General features: G+C 47.0%; 1 protein-coding gene across 1 annotated transcript in view; it reads right to left on the reverse strand.

Annotated features, from left to right (window-relative positions):
* Positions 1-14,259, reverse strand: part of NAPG (NSF attachment protein gamma) — a 43,430-nt gene extending 29,171 nt beyond the window's left edge. Inside the window, exons 1-2 of the mRNA XM_069731041.1 lie at positions 13,961-14,259; positions 11,576-11,643 (exon numbers count right to left, since the gene is read on the reverse strand). Coding sequence (XP_069587142.1) covers positions 11,576-11,643; positions 13,961-14,016 — 124 coding nt within the window. The 5' untranslated portion in view covers positions 14,017-14,259. The remainder of the gene's footprint in view (positions 1-11,575; positions 11,644-13,960) is intronic.
* Positions 14,260-14,914: the final 655 nt, after the last annotated feature.

The raw sequence follows: 14,914 nt of genomic DNA on the forward strand, positions 1-14,914 counted from the left end.
TGCACTCCGATCCACCCCCCCCGTGCTCCGTTCAACCCCCCCGTGCTCCATTCCAGCCCCCCCGTGCTCCGTTCCACGCCCCCCGCGCTCCGTTCCACCCCTCCCGCGCTCCGATTCCCCCCCCCGTGCTCCGATCCCCCCCCGTGGTCCCCCCCCACCCTATCATACTTACCGATCCAGCCGTGGTCCCGTCCGTCTTCTCCCGGGCGCCGCCATCTTCCAAAATGGCGGGCGCATGCGCAGTGCGCCCGCCGAATCTGCCGGCCGGCAGATTCGTTCCAAAGTGCATTTTGATCACTGAGATATAATCTATCTCAGTGATCAAAATAAAAAAAATAATAAATGACCCCCCCCCCCCTTTGTCACCCCCATAGGGACAATAAAAAAATAAAGAATTTTTTTTTTTCCACTAATGTTAGAATAGGGTTAGGGTTAGGGGTAGGGTTAGGGTTAAGGTTAGGGCTAGGGGTAGGGTTAGGGGTAGGGTTAGGGGTAGGGTTAGGGGTAGGGTTAGGGGTAGGGTTAGGGGTAGGGTTAGGGTTAGGGTTAGGGCTAGGGCTAGGGTTAGGGTTAGGAATGTGCACACGTATTCTGGTCCTCTGCGGATTTTTCCGCTGCGGATTTGATAAATCCGCAGTGCTAAACCGCTGCGGATTTATGGCGGATTTACCGCGTTTTTTTCTGCGCATTTCACTGCGGTTTTACAATTGCGATTTTCTATTGGAGCAGTTGTAAAACCGCTGCGGAATCCGCACAAAGAAGTGACATGCTGCGGAATGTAAACCGCTGCGTTTCCGTGCAGTTTTTCCGCAGCATGTGTGCAGCGATTTTTGTTTCCCATAGGTTTACATTGAACTGTACACTCATGGGAAACTGCTGCGGATCCGCAGCGTGTGCACATACCTTTAGAATTAGGCTATGTGCACACGGTGCGGATTTGGCTGAGGATTCGTAGCAGTTTTCCATCACGTTTACAGTACCATGTAAACATATGAAAAACCAAATCCGCTGTGCCCATGGTGCGGAAAATACCGCGCGGGAACGCTGCGTTGTATTTTCCGCAGCATGTCAATTCTTTGTGCGGATTCCGCAGCGTTTTACACCTGTTCCTCAATAGGAATCCGCAGGTGAAATCCGCACAAAAAACACTGGAAATCCGCAGAAAATCCGCAGGTAAAACACAGTGCCTTTTACCCGCAGATTTTTCAAAAATGGTGCGGAAATATCTCACACGAATCCGCAAAGTGGGCACATGGCCTTAGGGTTAGGGTTGGAATTAGGGTTGTGGTTAGGGTTAGGGGTGTGTTGGGGTTAGTGTTGTGGTTAGGGGTGTGTTGGGGTTAGGGTTGTGATTAGGATTATGGCTACAGTTGGGATTAGGGTTAGGGGTGTGTTGGGGTTAGTGTTGGAGGTAGAATTGAGGGGTTACCACTGTTTAGGCACATCAGGGGTCTCCAAACGCAACATGGCGCCACCATTGATTCCAGCCAATCTCGTATTCAAAAAGTCAAATGGTGCTCCCTCACTTCCGAGCCCTGATGTGTGCCCAAACAGTGGTTTACCCCCACATATGGGGTACCAGCATACTCAGGACAAACTGCGCAACAATTACTGGGGTCCAATTTCTCCTGTTACCCTTGTGAATCTAAAAAAATGCTTGCTAAAACATAATTTTTGAGGAAAGAAAAATGATTTTTTATTTTCACGGCTCTGCGTTGTAAACGTCTGTGAAGCACTTGGGGGTTCAAAGTGCTCACCACATATCTAGATAAGTTCCTTGGGGGGTCTAGTTTCTAAAATGGGGTCACTTGTGGGGGGTCTCTACTGTTTAGGCACACCAGGGGCTCTGCAAACGCAACGTGACACCCGCAGACCATTCCATCAAAGTCTGCATTTCAAAAGTCACTACTTCCCTTCTGAGCCCCGACGTGTGCCCAAACAGTGGTTTACCCCCACATATGGGGTATCAGCGTACTCAGGAGAAACTGGACAACAACTTTTGGGGTCCAATTTCTCCTGTAACCCTTGGGAAAATAAAAAAATGCTTGCTAAAACATAATTTTTGAGGAAAGAAAAATGATTTTTTATTTTCACGGCTCTGCGTTGTAAACGTCTGTGAAGCACTTGGGGGTTCAAAGTGCTCACCACATATCTAGATAAGTTCCTTGGGGGGTCTAGTTTCTAAAATGGGGTCACTTGTGGGGGGTCTCTACTGTTTAGGCACACCAGGGGCTCTGCAAACGCAACGTGACACCCGCAGACCATTCCATCAAAGTCTGCATTTCAAAAGTCACTACTTCCCTTCTGAGCCCCGACGTGTGCAGAAAACAGTAGTTTACCCCCACATATGGGGTATCACCGTACTCAGGAGAAACTGGACAACAACTTTTGGGGTCAAATTTCTCCTGTTACCCTTGGGAAAATTAAAAAATTCTGGGCTAAATAATTATTTTTGAGGAAAGAAAACGTATTTATTATTTTCACGGCTCTGCATTATAAACTTCTATGAAGCACTTGGGGGTTCAAAGTGCTCACCACACATCTAGATAAGTTCCTTTGGGGGTCTAGTTTCCAAAATGGGGTCACTTGTGGGGGGTTTCTACTGTTAAGCCACATCAGGGGCTCTGCAAACGCAACGTGACGCCCACAGAGCATTCCATCAAAGTCTGCATTTCAAAACGTCACTACTTCACTTCCGAGCCCCGGCATGTGCCCAAACAGTGATTTACCCCCACATATGGGGTATCAGCGTACTCAGGAGAAACTGGACAACAACTTTTGGGGTCAAATTTCTCCTGTTACCCTTGGGAAAATAAAAAATTGCAGGCTAAAAGATCATTTTTGAGAAAATAATTTTTTTTTTTATTTTCATGGCTCTGCGTTATAAACTTCTGTGAAGCACTTGGGGGTTCAAAGTCCTCACCACACATCTAGATTAGTTCCTTTGGGGGTCTAGTTTCCAAAATGGTGTCATTTCTGGGGGATCTCCAATGTTAAAGCACACAGGGGCTCTCCAAACGTGACATGGTGTCCGCTAATGATTGGAGCTAATTTTCCATTTAAAAAGCCAAATGGCGTGCCATCCCTTCCGAGCCCTGCCGTGCGCCCAAACAGTGGTTTACCCCCACATATGGGGTATCAGCGTACTCAGGACAAACTGGACAACAATATTTGGGGTCCAATTTCTCCCATTATCCTTGGCAAAATAGGAAATTCCAGGCTAAAAAATCATTTTTGAGGAAAGAAAAATTATTTTTTATTTTCATGGCTCTGCGTTATAAACTTCTGTGAAGCACCTGGGGGTTTAAAGTGCTCACTAGGCATCTAAATAAGTTCCTTGGGGGGTCTAGTTTCCAAAATGGGGTCACTTGTGGGGGAGCGCCAATGTTTAGGCACACAGGAGCTATCCAAACGCGACATGGTGTCCGCTAACGATGGAAATAATTTTTCATTCAAAAAGTCAAATGGCGCTCCTTCCCTTCCGAGCCTTACCATGTGCCCAAACAGTGGTTTACCCCCACATGTGAGGTATTGGTGTACTCAGGAGAAATTGCCCAACACATTTTAGGATCCATTTTATCCTGTTGCCCATGTGAAAATGAAAAAATTGAGGCTAAAAGAATTTTTTTGTGAAAAAAAAGTACTTTTTCATTTTTACGGATCAATTTGTGAAGCACCTGGGGGTTCAAAGTGCTCACTATGCATCTAGATAAGTTCCTTGGGGCGTCTAGTTTCCAAAATGGGGTCACTTGTGGGGGAGCTCCAATTTTTAGGCACACGGGGGCTCTCCAAACGTGACATGGTATCCTCTAAAGAGTGGAGCCAATTTTTGATTCAAAAAGTCAAATGGCGCTCCTTCCCTTCCAAGCCCTGCCGTGCGCCCAAACAGTGGTTTACCCCCACATATGAGGTATCAGCGTACTCAGGACAAATTGGACAACAACTTTCGTGGTTCAGTTTCTCCTTTTACCATTGGGAAAATAAAAAAATTGTTGCTAAAAGATAATTTTTGTGACTAAAAAGTTAAATGTTCATTTTTTCCTTCCATGTTGCTTCTGCTGCTGTAAAGCACCTGAAGGGTTAATAAACTTCTTGAATGTGGTTTTGAGTACCTTGAGGGGTGCAGTTTTTAGAATGGTGTCACTTTTGGGTATTTTCAGCCATATAGACCCCTCAAACTGACTTCAAATGTGAGGTGGTCCCTAAAAAAAATGGTTTTGTAAATTTCGTTGTAAAAATGACAAATCGCTGGTCAAATTTTAACCCTTATAACTTCCTAACAAAAAAAAATTTTGTTTCCAAAATTGTGCTGATGTAAAGTAAACATGTGGGAAATGTTATTTATTAACTATTTTGTGTCACATATCTCTCTGGTTTAACAGAATAAAAATTCAAAATGTGAAAATTGCGAAATTTTCAAAATTTTCGCCAAATTTCCGTGTTTATCACAAATAAATGCAGAATTTATTGACCTAAATTTACCACTAACATGAAGCCCAATATGTCACGAAAAAACAATCTCAGAACCGCTAGGATCCGTTGAAGCGTTCCTGAGTTATTACCTCATAAAGGGACACTGGTCAGAATTGCAAAAAACGGCAAGGTCTTTAAGGTCAAAATAGGCTGGGTCTTGAAGGGGTTAAAGGGAACCTGTCACCCCGTTTTTTGAGATTGAGCTATAAATACTGTTAAATAGGGCCTGCGCTGTGTGTTCCTATAGTGTATGTAGTGTACCCCGATTCCCTATGTATGCTGAGAAATAACTTACCAAAGTCGCCGTTTTCGCCTGTCAATCAGGCTGGTCAGGTCGGGAGGGCGTGGTGACATCGGTGGTTCTTCCTCAGCTTTACGTTGGTGGCGTAGTGGTGTAGTGGTGAAGACACAGCGCGCGATCTGCGCTGTAATCCCTTGCATCGGTGGGGGCGGCCATCTTCCTGGGGCCGCGCGTGCGCAGATCGAGTGCTCTGCTGCTCGGGGCTTCAGGAAAATGGCCGCGGGATGCCGCGCGTGCGCATTAGAGATCGCGGCGGCCATTTTCCCAAAGCCGAGGCCCTATTTAACAGTATTTATAGCTCAATCTCAAAAAACGGGGTGACAGGTTCCCTTTAATAAACGTCTGAGAAAACAGACCAATTTTGGTTTTACTACTGCTGATTCAGAATCAACGGATGATTCCAATGCTGGAGAGTCTAAGAAGACACAACATCGTCAGCCTTTTTTAGGCAAAGAGAAGACGGACAAAGCCATCCCCGGAGACGTGGTCGGAGAGGGGGCCGCAAACATAAGAGGTGGAGGGACATCTCGGGAACAACGTCCTGGACGGAATACCATGATGAGAACAAGGAACATGAAGGACAACTGAGTGACAGTAAGGAGTTGGTGGTGAATATTTCGTCTGTTGTTTTGTCTGATGTTGAGATCAAGGTACTGTCCAAGGGGTTGTCATTCTGCCCCTCATATAGCCCCGACTGGTTTGCATTGGAGGTGGATTTGCAAGCTTTTTTTAGAAGATTAAGACTAACCACTTTTTTCTCTAAAAGAACGGAAAGACCTGAACTCCCGAGCACCACTACAGATAGTATTGAAAATAGCTTTACCTTGAAAGGGGTGGGCCTATATAGCAAAAGCAATTTTCAACCACCCAGTAGAAATCATTTTGTGGAGTCCTATGTAGAATTGGTGCAGAGGGATATTGAGAGATTGAAAAAAGACTTTAAAGCTACTACAGCTCAAAATCTGACACTGGTTGAAAGAAACACACTTAAGGCTTTAGCCGATAATACTTTAATAACAATCAAACCAGCTGATAAAGGTGGGGCGGTGGTGGTGATGGACAGTGCTAAATACAGGGCAGAAATTCTAAGACAACTGGACGATGGAGCGGTCTATGAGAGACTGCCTTGTAACCCAACTGTCCGTTTCCAGAAGGAGCTGCAGCTTGTGGTCAACGACTCCCTTGCATTGGGACTCGTTGACCACAAGCTGGCTGAATTCTTGATGATTGAAGCTCCGGTAGTCCCGGTACTATATGTATTGCCAAAGATACATAAAGATCTGTACAACCCCCCGGGACGACCTATCGTTTCGGGGAGGGGCTCCCTCTTTAATGATGTTGCAATCTTTTTGGACCGTGTATTGAGATCATATGCCACATCAGCAAAGTCCTACATTCGGGATACGGGGGACTTTTTAAATAAGATTGAAAATGTTATTATTTCTGAATCCACCATTTTGGTTTCTTTTGATGTGGTATCTTTATATACCTCCATTGAACATGATAAAGGGCTGGAAGCGGTCTCATGTGCGCTATCGGGCTCTGACGTGGCCCCGGAGTGTGCACAGCTCGTCCTCACATTGCTGGAATTCATCCTCAGACGGAATTTTTTTCTGTTTGAGGATGAGTTTTTCTTGCAATTGAGAGGTACCGCCATGGGGTCCAATGTGGCCCCTACATATGCCAACATCTACATGGCGGTACTTGAGGATGAGTTTGTGTACAAATCTAGCCTCTGGCGCCACGTCAGAGCCTGGTGGCGTTACATTGATGATATTTTCGTGATATGGGAGGGTACTTCTGTTGAGCTAGAGGCCTTCCATGGGGTTTTGAATCATATATACCCCGAATTACAATTCACTCTGACTCACTCAACTACACAGATACAATTCTTGGACACTCTGGTCTACAAATGTGGGAATAAATTAGAGACTGACATTTTTATTAAAGAAACGGATAGAAATGGATTATTAGCTTTTGATAGCAATCACCCAAGAAAAATGGTGGGTTCTCTTCCGTGGAGTCAGCTCTTAAGAGTGAGACGAATTGTGTCTGATGAGGAACGGGTAGATCTTAGACTTAATGAGATGTGTAGTAAATTTATCTCTAGGGGATACCCTATTAGGGAGGTAACTAGGTATAAGGTTAAGGCAGCGGGTTGCTCCCGTGATAGTATCCGGAATAAGACTCGCGTTAAATCTACGAATGACAGGATTCCTTTTGTGTCGATCTACAATTCAGCCAGTAATCGTATTGGGAACATACTGAGACGACACTGGACCCTGTTGCAACGGGGTCTTCCTTCTATCCCTAGCTTTGAGACTTTCCCCATGATGTCTTTTAAAAGGGGACGTAACCTCAGAGATAGACTTGTGAAATCTGATATTGGGACTTCCAAAAAAATCGATTCAGAGTACCCTAAGTTCAGCTAAAAATGGGAATTTCCCATGTTTGGGCTGTTCTTGCTGTAACAACATGCTAAAGGGGGAGTTTTTTACCATCCACATACTGGAAAGAAGAATTTTCTCAAGGAGAGATACACATGTGCTTCAAGTTATGTTGTGTACATGATTGTGTGTCCTTGTGGACTCACCTATGTTGGTGAGACAACCATGGAAGTGAGGGCACGCATTAATAAACACAAGAGCACAGTGAGAACGGGGCTTACTGAATTACCAGTCCCTAAGCATTTTGCTGATAATAGACATTCAGTAAACCAACTTAGATTTAGGGTGATAGATAGTGTCCCGGTACTCAGGAGAGGAGGTAATAGACTACAAATTCTCAAGACTAAGGAACTCCGGTGGATTTATACCTTGGGGTCGTTACAACCCAAAGGCCTTAATATTGACTTCAATCTACATGCTTGTGTACGGTAGGGTTGGGGACTCATGATCATTGGTTTTTGTTTTTAATATCTCTGCGGCCGAATTAGGTCATGTGATAGACTGTATGGTTCTTATTTCCTGATTTTTTGTATCTATTTTTCTCTTTTTTGTTTAGGTAGATTCTGCTACAGTCGACGGTCAATAGGATGGAACATCTCATATACTTCAATTTTGCCCTTGATGTGGGATCACATTGGGCTCCGTTTCCTGTGCCCCTCGACTGTTGCATAGTGTTAATAGTATGATTTATATTTGGTTTATTAATTATAGTAGTTTTTTGTGATTTATTGTGTTAATCTGTTTTGGGTCCTTATATATGGATAGTCACTATAGTGGTTTAGTAGTATAATGGGAGATCTGGAGGATATTCGGGCATTGTTCATTCATTGCACCTCCCTTTTGTAATCTACGCCCCAGATATATCCATGTATAAGATGGGGATTTGCCATTTATAACAACAATGTTTCAGAGTATTCGGATATAGCCTGGATGGGTGATTCCTGCATTACAAGCACAGAGCCCAGATTGCGGGTGCTCTGATTACGCCGCTGTTTACCTTGCGGGCCGCGGAGGTAGGGGCATTACGGTCTCGGCCCTTCATTGGTTCCCCACTTGGCTGCATGTGGGGTCCCGACCTGGGCGGATGATCGTGTGCACCTCCTCGTTGCTGCAACGCTGGATCCAGCCGGCTGCTGGATGTATTACATGGCGTTGTGGTCGTCTTGGTAACGCTTCAGCTTGGCCCCGAGCTCTGTACTGGGTGGGTGTGTGGCGCTCGCCGCTTTCGATTGGTTCCCGACGCGGTCACGTGCTGGGGGCGGTCTTGATAGGTGACGCGCCGGCACTTGCCGAGTTATGCAGCTGGTGGCTGGAGGCGTCGGGGTTATGACGTGGGTGATTACTGATTTTGTTATAGGTCCTACTATTGGTGGTGAAGACATGTCCTGATAAGGAATCCTCTGATTGGCATCGCTACATCTTATGACGCAAATGCAGGCTTGGAATCGATTGGAAGCGCTCTGTTTACTACTCCATGTGGACGAGAGATGATTGGAGGATACAGTTATGTTCACCCCGTCACCGGATCTGGATAGTTGGAGTCTTCAGGATTTTGGATTGTTTATATTGAACAGTGGGGAATATTAACCTGCTGTACACATGTCTATTACTAGTGCTGGGAGACTTTTAATTGACATATGTTTGATGTCTGTTTTTATTTTTTAAATTGTTAATTATGTGCTAGGGGGCGGCGTGTTGGTGATTGGTGCCCTGTGTGGCACATACACTATATATAGCCGGACCTATGTACTGAAGGGTATGCTTGATAAAGACCCACAGGGTCGAAACGTTGCTGTTTGCTGTTTTATGGCTTAAATAAATTTTCATACTTGGATTACACCCAGATGGAGCGCTGTCATTTTCCTATTTTCAATCCTGGGGAGAAGTCATCACAATCATAAGACCAGAAAACCCCTATAAGGACTTGTGGAGACCAGGGCTGTGGAGTCGGAGTCAGGGAAATTGAGGAGTTGGAGGTTTGGCTTACCGACTCCATAGCCCTGGCAGGGCTGTGGAGTTGTAGTCATGGAGTCGGAGCCCATTTTGCTGGAGACAACAATTTTTGGTCCGAGTGCCATCTGACAAAACATTGTATGATACTCGGACTAATGTTAGTCTAGGAGGCCGTGCACAGGTTCAATTTTTTCTTAAAGTAGAACCTACAAAAGAGTCCTCAAGGCTAACAGAGGACGCACCCCCAAGCCAACATATATAAACCGAAAAAAACACGGTAATGGATCAATGTAATGATATAACTCTAAATTACAGTTTGTTTGCAGTGTGGTAATGCACAAAATCCATACCAAAGTAGGGGTAAATATTCAATACAAAGTTTATTAGAAAACTTATATTAATAAATCACACAGACAAAAATAGAGGAGTAGGTGAGCAATCACAGCTAAAATATTCAGCGTATCAGATGGTATAAAGTACGCTGATAGACCGCACAAATATCACTGCTGCAGTGCCTGCAATACACGATGCAACGACGTCATAAATATGAATATAACAGACAGGGTGTCAGTAAGACCTTAATGAGGAAAAATAGATACAAGGCTAAAATAGACTGACAATAATCCTACTGAACACCTGAAATAATGGTCTACTAAAACATTAAATATGGTGCGAGGTATTGAAAGATTCAGATGCTGCCAGACCTGGCTAAGTGCTAATACCTTGAGACATCGTGGCAGGAGAGTGCAGGTGTGCTAGCAGGACACAGAGGAGCCTCGACCATACCTTGCACCATATTTAATGTTTTAGTAGACCATGATTTCGGGTGTTCAATAGACTGACAATAATCCTATTTTAGCCTTGTATCTATTTTTCCTCATTAAGGTCTTACTGACACCCTGTCTGTTATATTCAGATTTATTCAAAAAAGATTACCGCACACTCAAGACTGGTAAGATGCAAAAGGTGTATGTCAATTTTATTGAAGAAAACAAAACAAAAAAGAAGTGGTTGCCACATTCATATTCATTTGAAATAGACAAAAACCCGACGTTTCGACCCTCCCGGGTCTTACTCATGGGGTTACTCAAGTCCTTTGACATAGATGCATAATAGTGGCAGTGGTAGGGGGTGTACGACCGATCCCTTGTTAAGGCACAACCTTATAATAAAGCCAGTCCGGGCAGAAGTGTCTCGGTGAGGGCCGTTAGACACCTAGTGGGTCTGAAAAGGGTCCCTGGGAGGATTAGCGGGTCACTCACTTTCCGGGTCTCCCCCAGGACATCGCAGCAAGGCGCGGGATGCGCCGCTAATCCTCCCAGGGACCCTTTTCAGACCCACTAGGTCTCTAACGGCCCTCACCACCCAGATTCTGTGCTCCCGAGACACTTCTGCCCGGACTGGCTTTATTATAAGGTTGTGCCTTAACAAGGGATCGGTCGTACACCCCCTACCACTGCCACTATTATGCATCTATGTCAAAGGACTTGAGTAACCCCATGAGTAAGACCCGGGAGGGTCGAAACGTCGGGTTTTTGTCTATTTCAAATGAATATGAATGTGGCAACCACTTCTTTTTTGTTTTGTTTTCTTCAATAAAATTGACATACACCTTTTGCATCTTACCAGTCTTGAGTGCGGTAATCTTTTTTGAATAATTGACTTGACCTCACGGTCAGTTTACCAGCACCTCCTTGTCCCTGACCTGAGTGCACACCATTTTCCTTGTCTATATTCAGATTTATGACGTCGTTGCATCGTGTATTGCAGGCACTGCAGCAGTGATATTTGTGCGGTCTATCAGCGTACTTTATACCATCTGATACGCTGAATATTTTAGCTGTGATTGCTCACCTACTCCTCTATTTTTGTCTGTGTGATTTATTGATATAATTTTTCCAATAAACTTTGTATTGAATATTTACCCCTACTTTGGTATGGATTTTGTGCATTACCACACTGCAAACAAACTGTAATTTAGAGTTATATCATTACATTGATCCATTACCGTGTTTTTTTCGGTTTATATCAATTTTTTCTCAAAGTCTGTTAAAGGAAAAATATAGCAGAATGCACGATTTACATCCGATAATCAGATCGCACTCAGCCATGCAAGTCACTGAGTACATGGAAACCATCGGACCGCACTCAGAAGACATCTGATAAAATGGAGAAGATGGAGACCTTTATTTACAGCTTTTCTTCCTCAACTAAGAAAATCGAATGACACTACGGTCAAACTCTGATGAAAGTGTTTTTAGCATAATCGGACAGATTTTCTCGGATTAGAGAAAATACCGTCGTGTGACCCGACCACACATTACAACTCACTGCAGTCCTGTGTGATGGAGAATAAACCCGGTGTCCTCCATTCCTCCTGTGCTGTCGCTTCTGTACATACCTGCCTTGGAATATTCGGAAGCCGCGCTGTCATAGTCCGGTTTCCACTTTAAGAACCCAGTTTTCAAACTGTAACAAAACGCAAAACAGAATGAAAACTACACAGATGTTCCTACAGCCAGGACATGACAGAGAAAGTCCTGTAGGCCGGAGTCACACTACAGCGAGATACGGCCGAGTCTCGCAGGTTAAAAACAAGCTCTGGCACCGGCACTCCGGAGCGGAGCGTGCAGCTCCATGTATTGCTATGCGGCCGCACGCTCCGCTCTGGAGTGCCGGCGCCAGAGCTCGTTTTTAACCTGCGAGACTCGGCCGTATCTCGCTGTGTGTGATCCCGGCCGTAATACAATAATCTGATGATAATCCAATTCTTCCAGAATTGCAATAGAATGTGGTAGCAAGAAGGAAATGCCTCAGTGAGCTGCACATTGGGCCTCTCCACGCACGAGAGGACACAGCCTCCTACATGTCTGCGATGCGACTATTCCTTTCAAATATTTCCTAGGACGCGTTCACATTAGGTTTCAGCTCAACATTCAGGATTGTAGGATCCCTGAGGAAGTCAGGAACGCACTGTGGAAACCTCAGGAGGACCCAGCACGTCGGCACCAGGAGTCACAGGAGGACCCAGCACGTCGGCACCAGGAGTCACAGGAGGACCCAGCACGTCGGCACCAGGAGTCACAGGAGGACCCAGCACGTCGGCACCAGGAGTCACAGGAGGACCCAGCACGTCGGCACCAGGAGTCACAGGAGGACCCAGCACGTCGGCACCAGGAGACACAGGAGGACCCAACACGTCGGCACCAGGAGACACAGGAGGACCCAGCACGTCGGCACCAGGAGACACAGGAGGACCCAACACGTCGGCACCAGGAGACACAGGAGGACCCAGCACGTCGGCACCAGGAGACACAGGAGGACCCAACACGTCGGCACCAGGAGTCACAGGAGGACCCAGCACGTCGGCACCAGGAGTCACAGGAGGACCCAGCACGTCGGCACCAGGAGTCACAGGAGGACCCAGCACGTCGGCACCAGGAGACACAGGAGGACCCAGCACGTCGGCACCAGGAGACACAGGAGGACCCAGCACGTCGGCACCAGGAGACACAGGAGGACCCAGCACGTCGGCACCAGGAGTCACAGAAGGACCCAGCACGTCAGCACCAGGAGTCACAGGAGGACCTAGCACGTCGGCACCAGGTGTCACAGGAGGACCCAGTACAGAACCCCCAGGAGACACATGAGGACCCAACACGTCGGCACCAGGAGTCACAGGAGGACCTAGCACGTCAGCACCAGGAGTCACAGGAGGACCTAGCACGTCGGCACCAGGTGTCACAGGAGGACCCAGTACAGAACCCCCAGGAGACACATGAGGACCCAACACGTCGGCACCAGGAGTCACAGGAGGACCTAGCACGTCAGCACCAGGAGTCACAGGAGGACCTAGCACGTCGGCACCAGGTGTCACAGGAGGACCCAGTACAGAACCCCCAGGAGACACATGAGGACCCAACACGTCGGCACCAGGTGTCACAGGAGGACCCAGCACGTCGGCACCAGGAGACACAGGAGGACCCAGCACGTCGGCACCAGGAGTCACAGGAGGACCCAGCACGTCAGCACCAGGAGTCACAGGAGGACCTAGCACGTCGGCACCAGGTGTCACAGGAGGACCCAGTACAGAACCCCCAGGAGACACATGAGGACCCAACACGTCGGCACCAGGAGTCACAGGAGGACCTAGCACGTCAGCACCAGGAGTCACAGGAGGACCTAGCACGTCGGCACCAGGTGTCACAGGAGGACCCAGTACAGAACCCCCAGGAGACACATGAGGACCCAACACGTCGGCACCAGGTGTCACAGGAGGACCCAGCATGTCGGCATCAGGAGTCACAGGAGGACCCAGCACAGAACCACCAGGAGACACAGGAGGACCCAGCACGTCAGCACCAGGAGTCACAGGAGGACCCAGCACGTCAGCACCAGGAGTCACAGGAGGACCTAGCACGTCGGCACCAGGAGACACAGGAGGACCCAGCACAGAGCCACCAGGAGTCACAGGAGGACCCAGCACGTCAGCACCAGGAGTCACAGGAGGACCCAGCACAGAACCACCAGTAGTCACAGGGCAGAGGGAGGAGTCACCCAGCTTTCCTACACTTCTGAATGGCACATCTACTAACCCTTGGGAAGCAATGAGGGGACTCTGTATACAGCAGAGCTGCCCATGAGCCCAGGGATGGCCGGATCCCACAGAGAATCCCAGGCGGCAGAATAAGGAGGAGGCAGGGGCATGATGGCAGGGACACATCAGGCAGCGCAGCCTCTGGCAGCAGCAGTCACTGTGCACACACCCGCACCAGCCTCCTCTTACCATTTCTCCGCTTTCGCCAGATGCTCTAAAGCTTCATTGATCTTCTGAGCCGCCATGACAGCTCCGGCAATAATATCATACGTCACCGGAGGCGGAACCGGAGCAGCCGGAGAGCGAATGTCAGGTCCTAGAGGGCTGCAGGACCTTAGAGGATGTCATGGTCATGTGATTAGTCACGTGTTGTGGGCAGAATCCGGCTCTGGGTAGTGAGGCTGCAGCAGCAGAGATTGTGCGATGTGTTCTTATCATAGGAGGAAGATGAAGTATACAGCACGCATAGCCCTACAGCTGTGATATACAGGGATCTGAGCTGTGCATGCGTGTGATATACAGGGATCAGCGGTGTAAATGTGTGCAGTATACAGGAGTCAGCTGTAATATGCCAAGATTTGAGCAGTGTATGGGTGTAATATATAGGATCAGCTGTAATATACAGGGATCAGAGCTGTGCATGTGTGTAGTATACAGTGAGCAGATGTAATATACAGGGATCAGAGCTGTGCATGTGTGTAATATACAGTGAGAAGATGTAATACACAGAGATCTGAGCTGTGCATCTGTGATATACAGGGATCAGCGCTGCATATGCATGTAATATACAGGGATCAGCTGTAATATACAGTTATCAGAGCTGTACATGTGTGTGATATATAGGGATCAGAGCTGTACATATGTGTGATATACCATAGCCCCCTAACGGTCCCATATATAGCGGGACAGTCCCGATGTTGAGACTTCGCCCAGCAGTCCTGGCCAGGAGATTTTCCCGCACTGAACTAGTGAGAAGCAGCAATGTGGAGGGATTCAAGCTTAAAAGGAAGAAAATTATATACAGTAAATCTTATATGTCTGGAGATGGGAGTGTCTATGGCATTTCTGATGTCCCCCAAGTGGTCACCAATTCTGTTCTTAAATTCACATACCAATGTACTCTAGTTTACATATACATTTAAA

Source organism: Ranitomeya imitator, chromosome 6, assembly GCF_032444005.1.
Source record: "Ranitomeya imitator isolate aRanImi1 chromosome 6, aRanImi1.pri, whole genome shotgun sequence".
Lineage (NCBI taxonomy): Eukaryota > Metazoa > Chordata > Amphibia > Anura > Dendrobatidae > Ranitomeya > Ranitomeya imitator.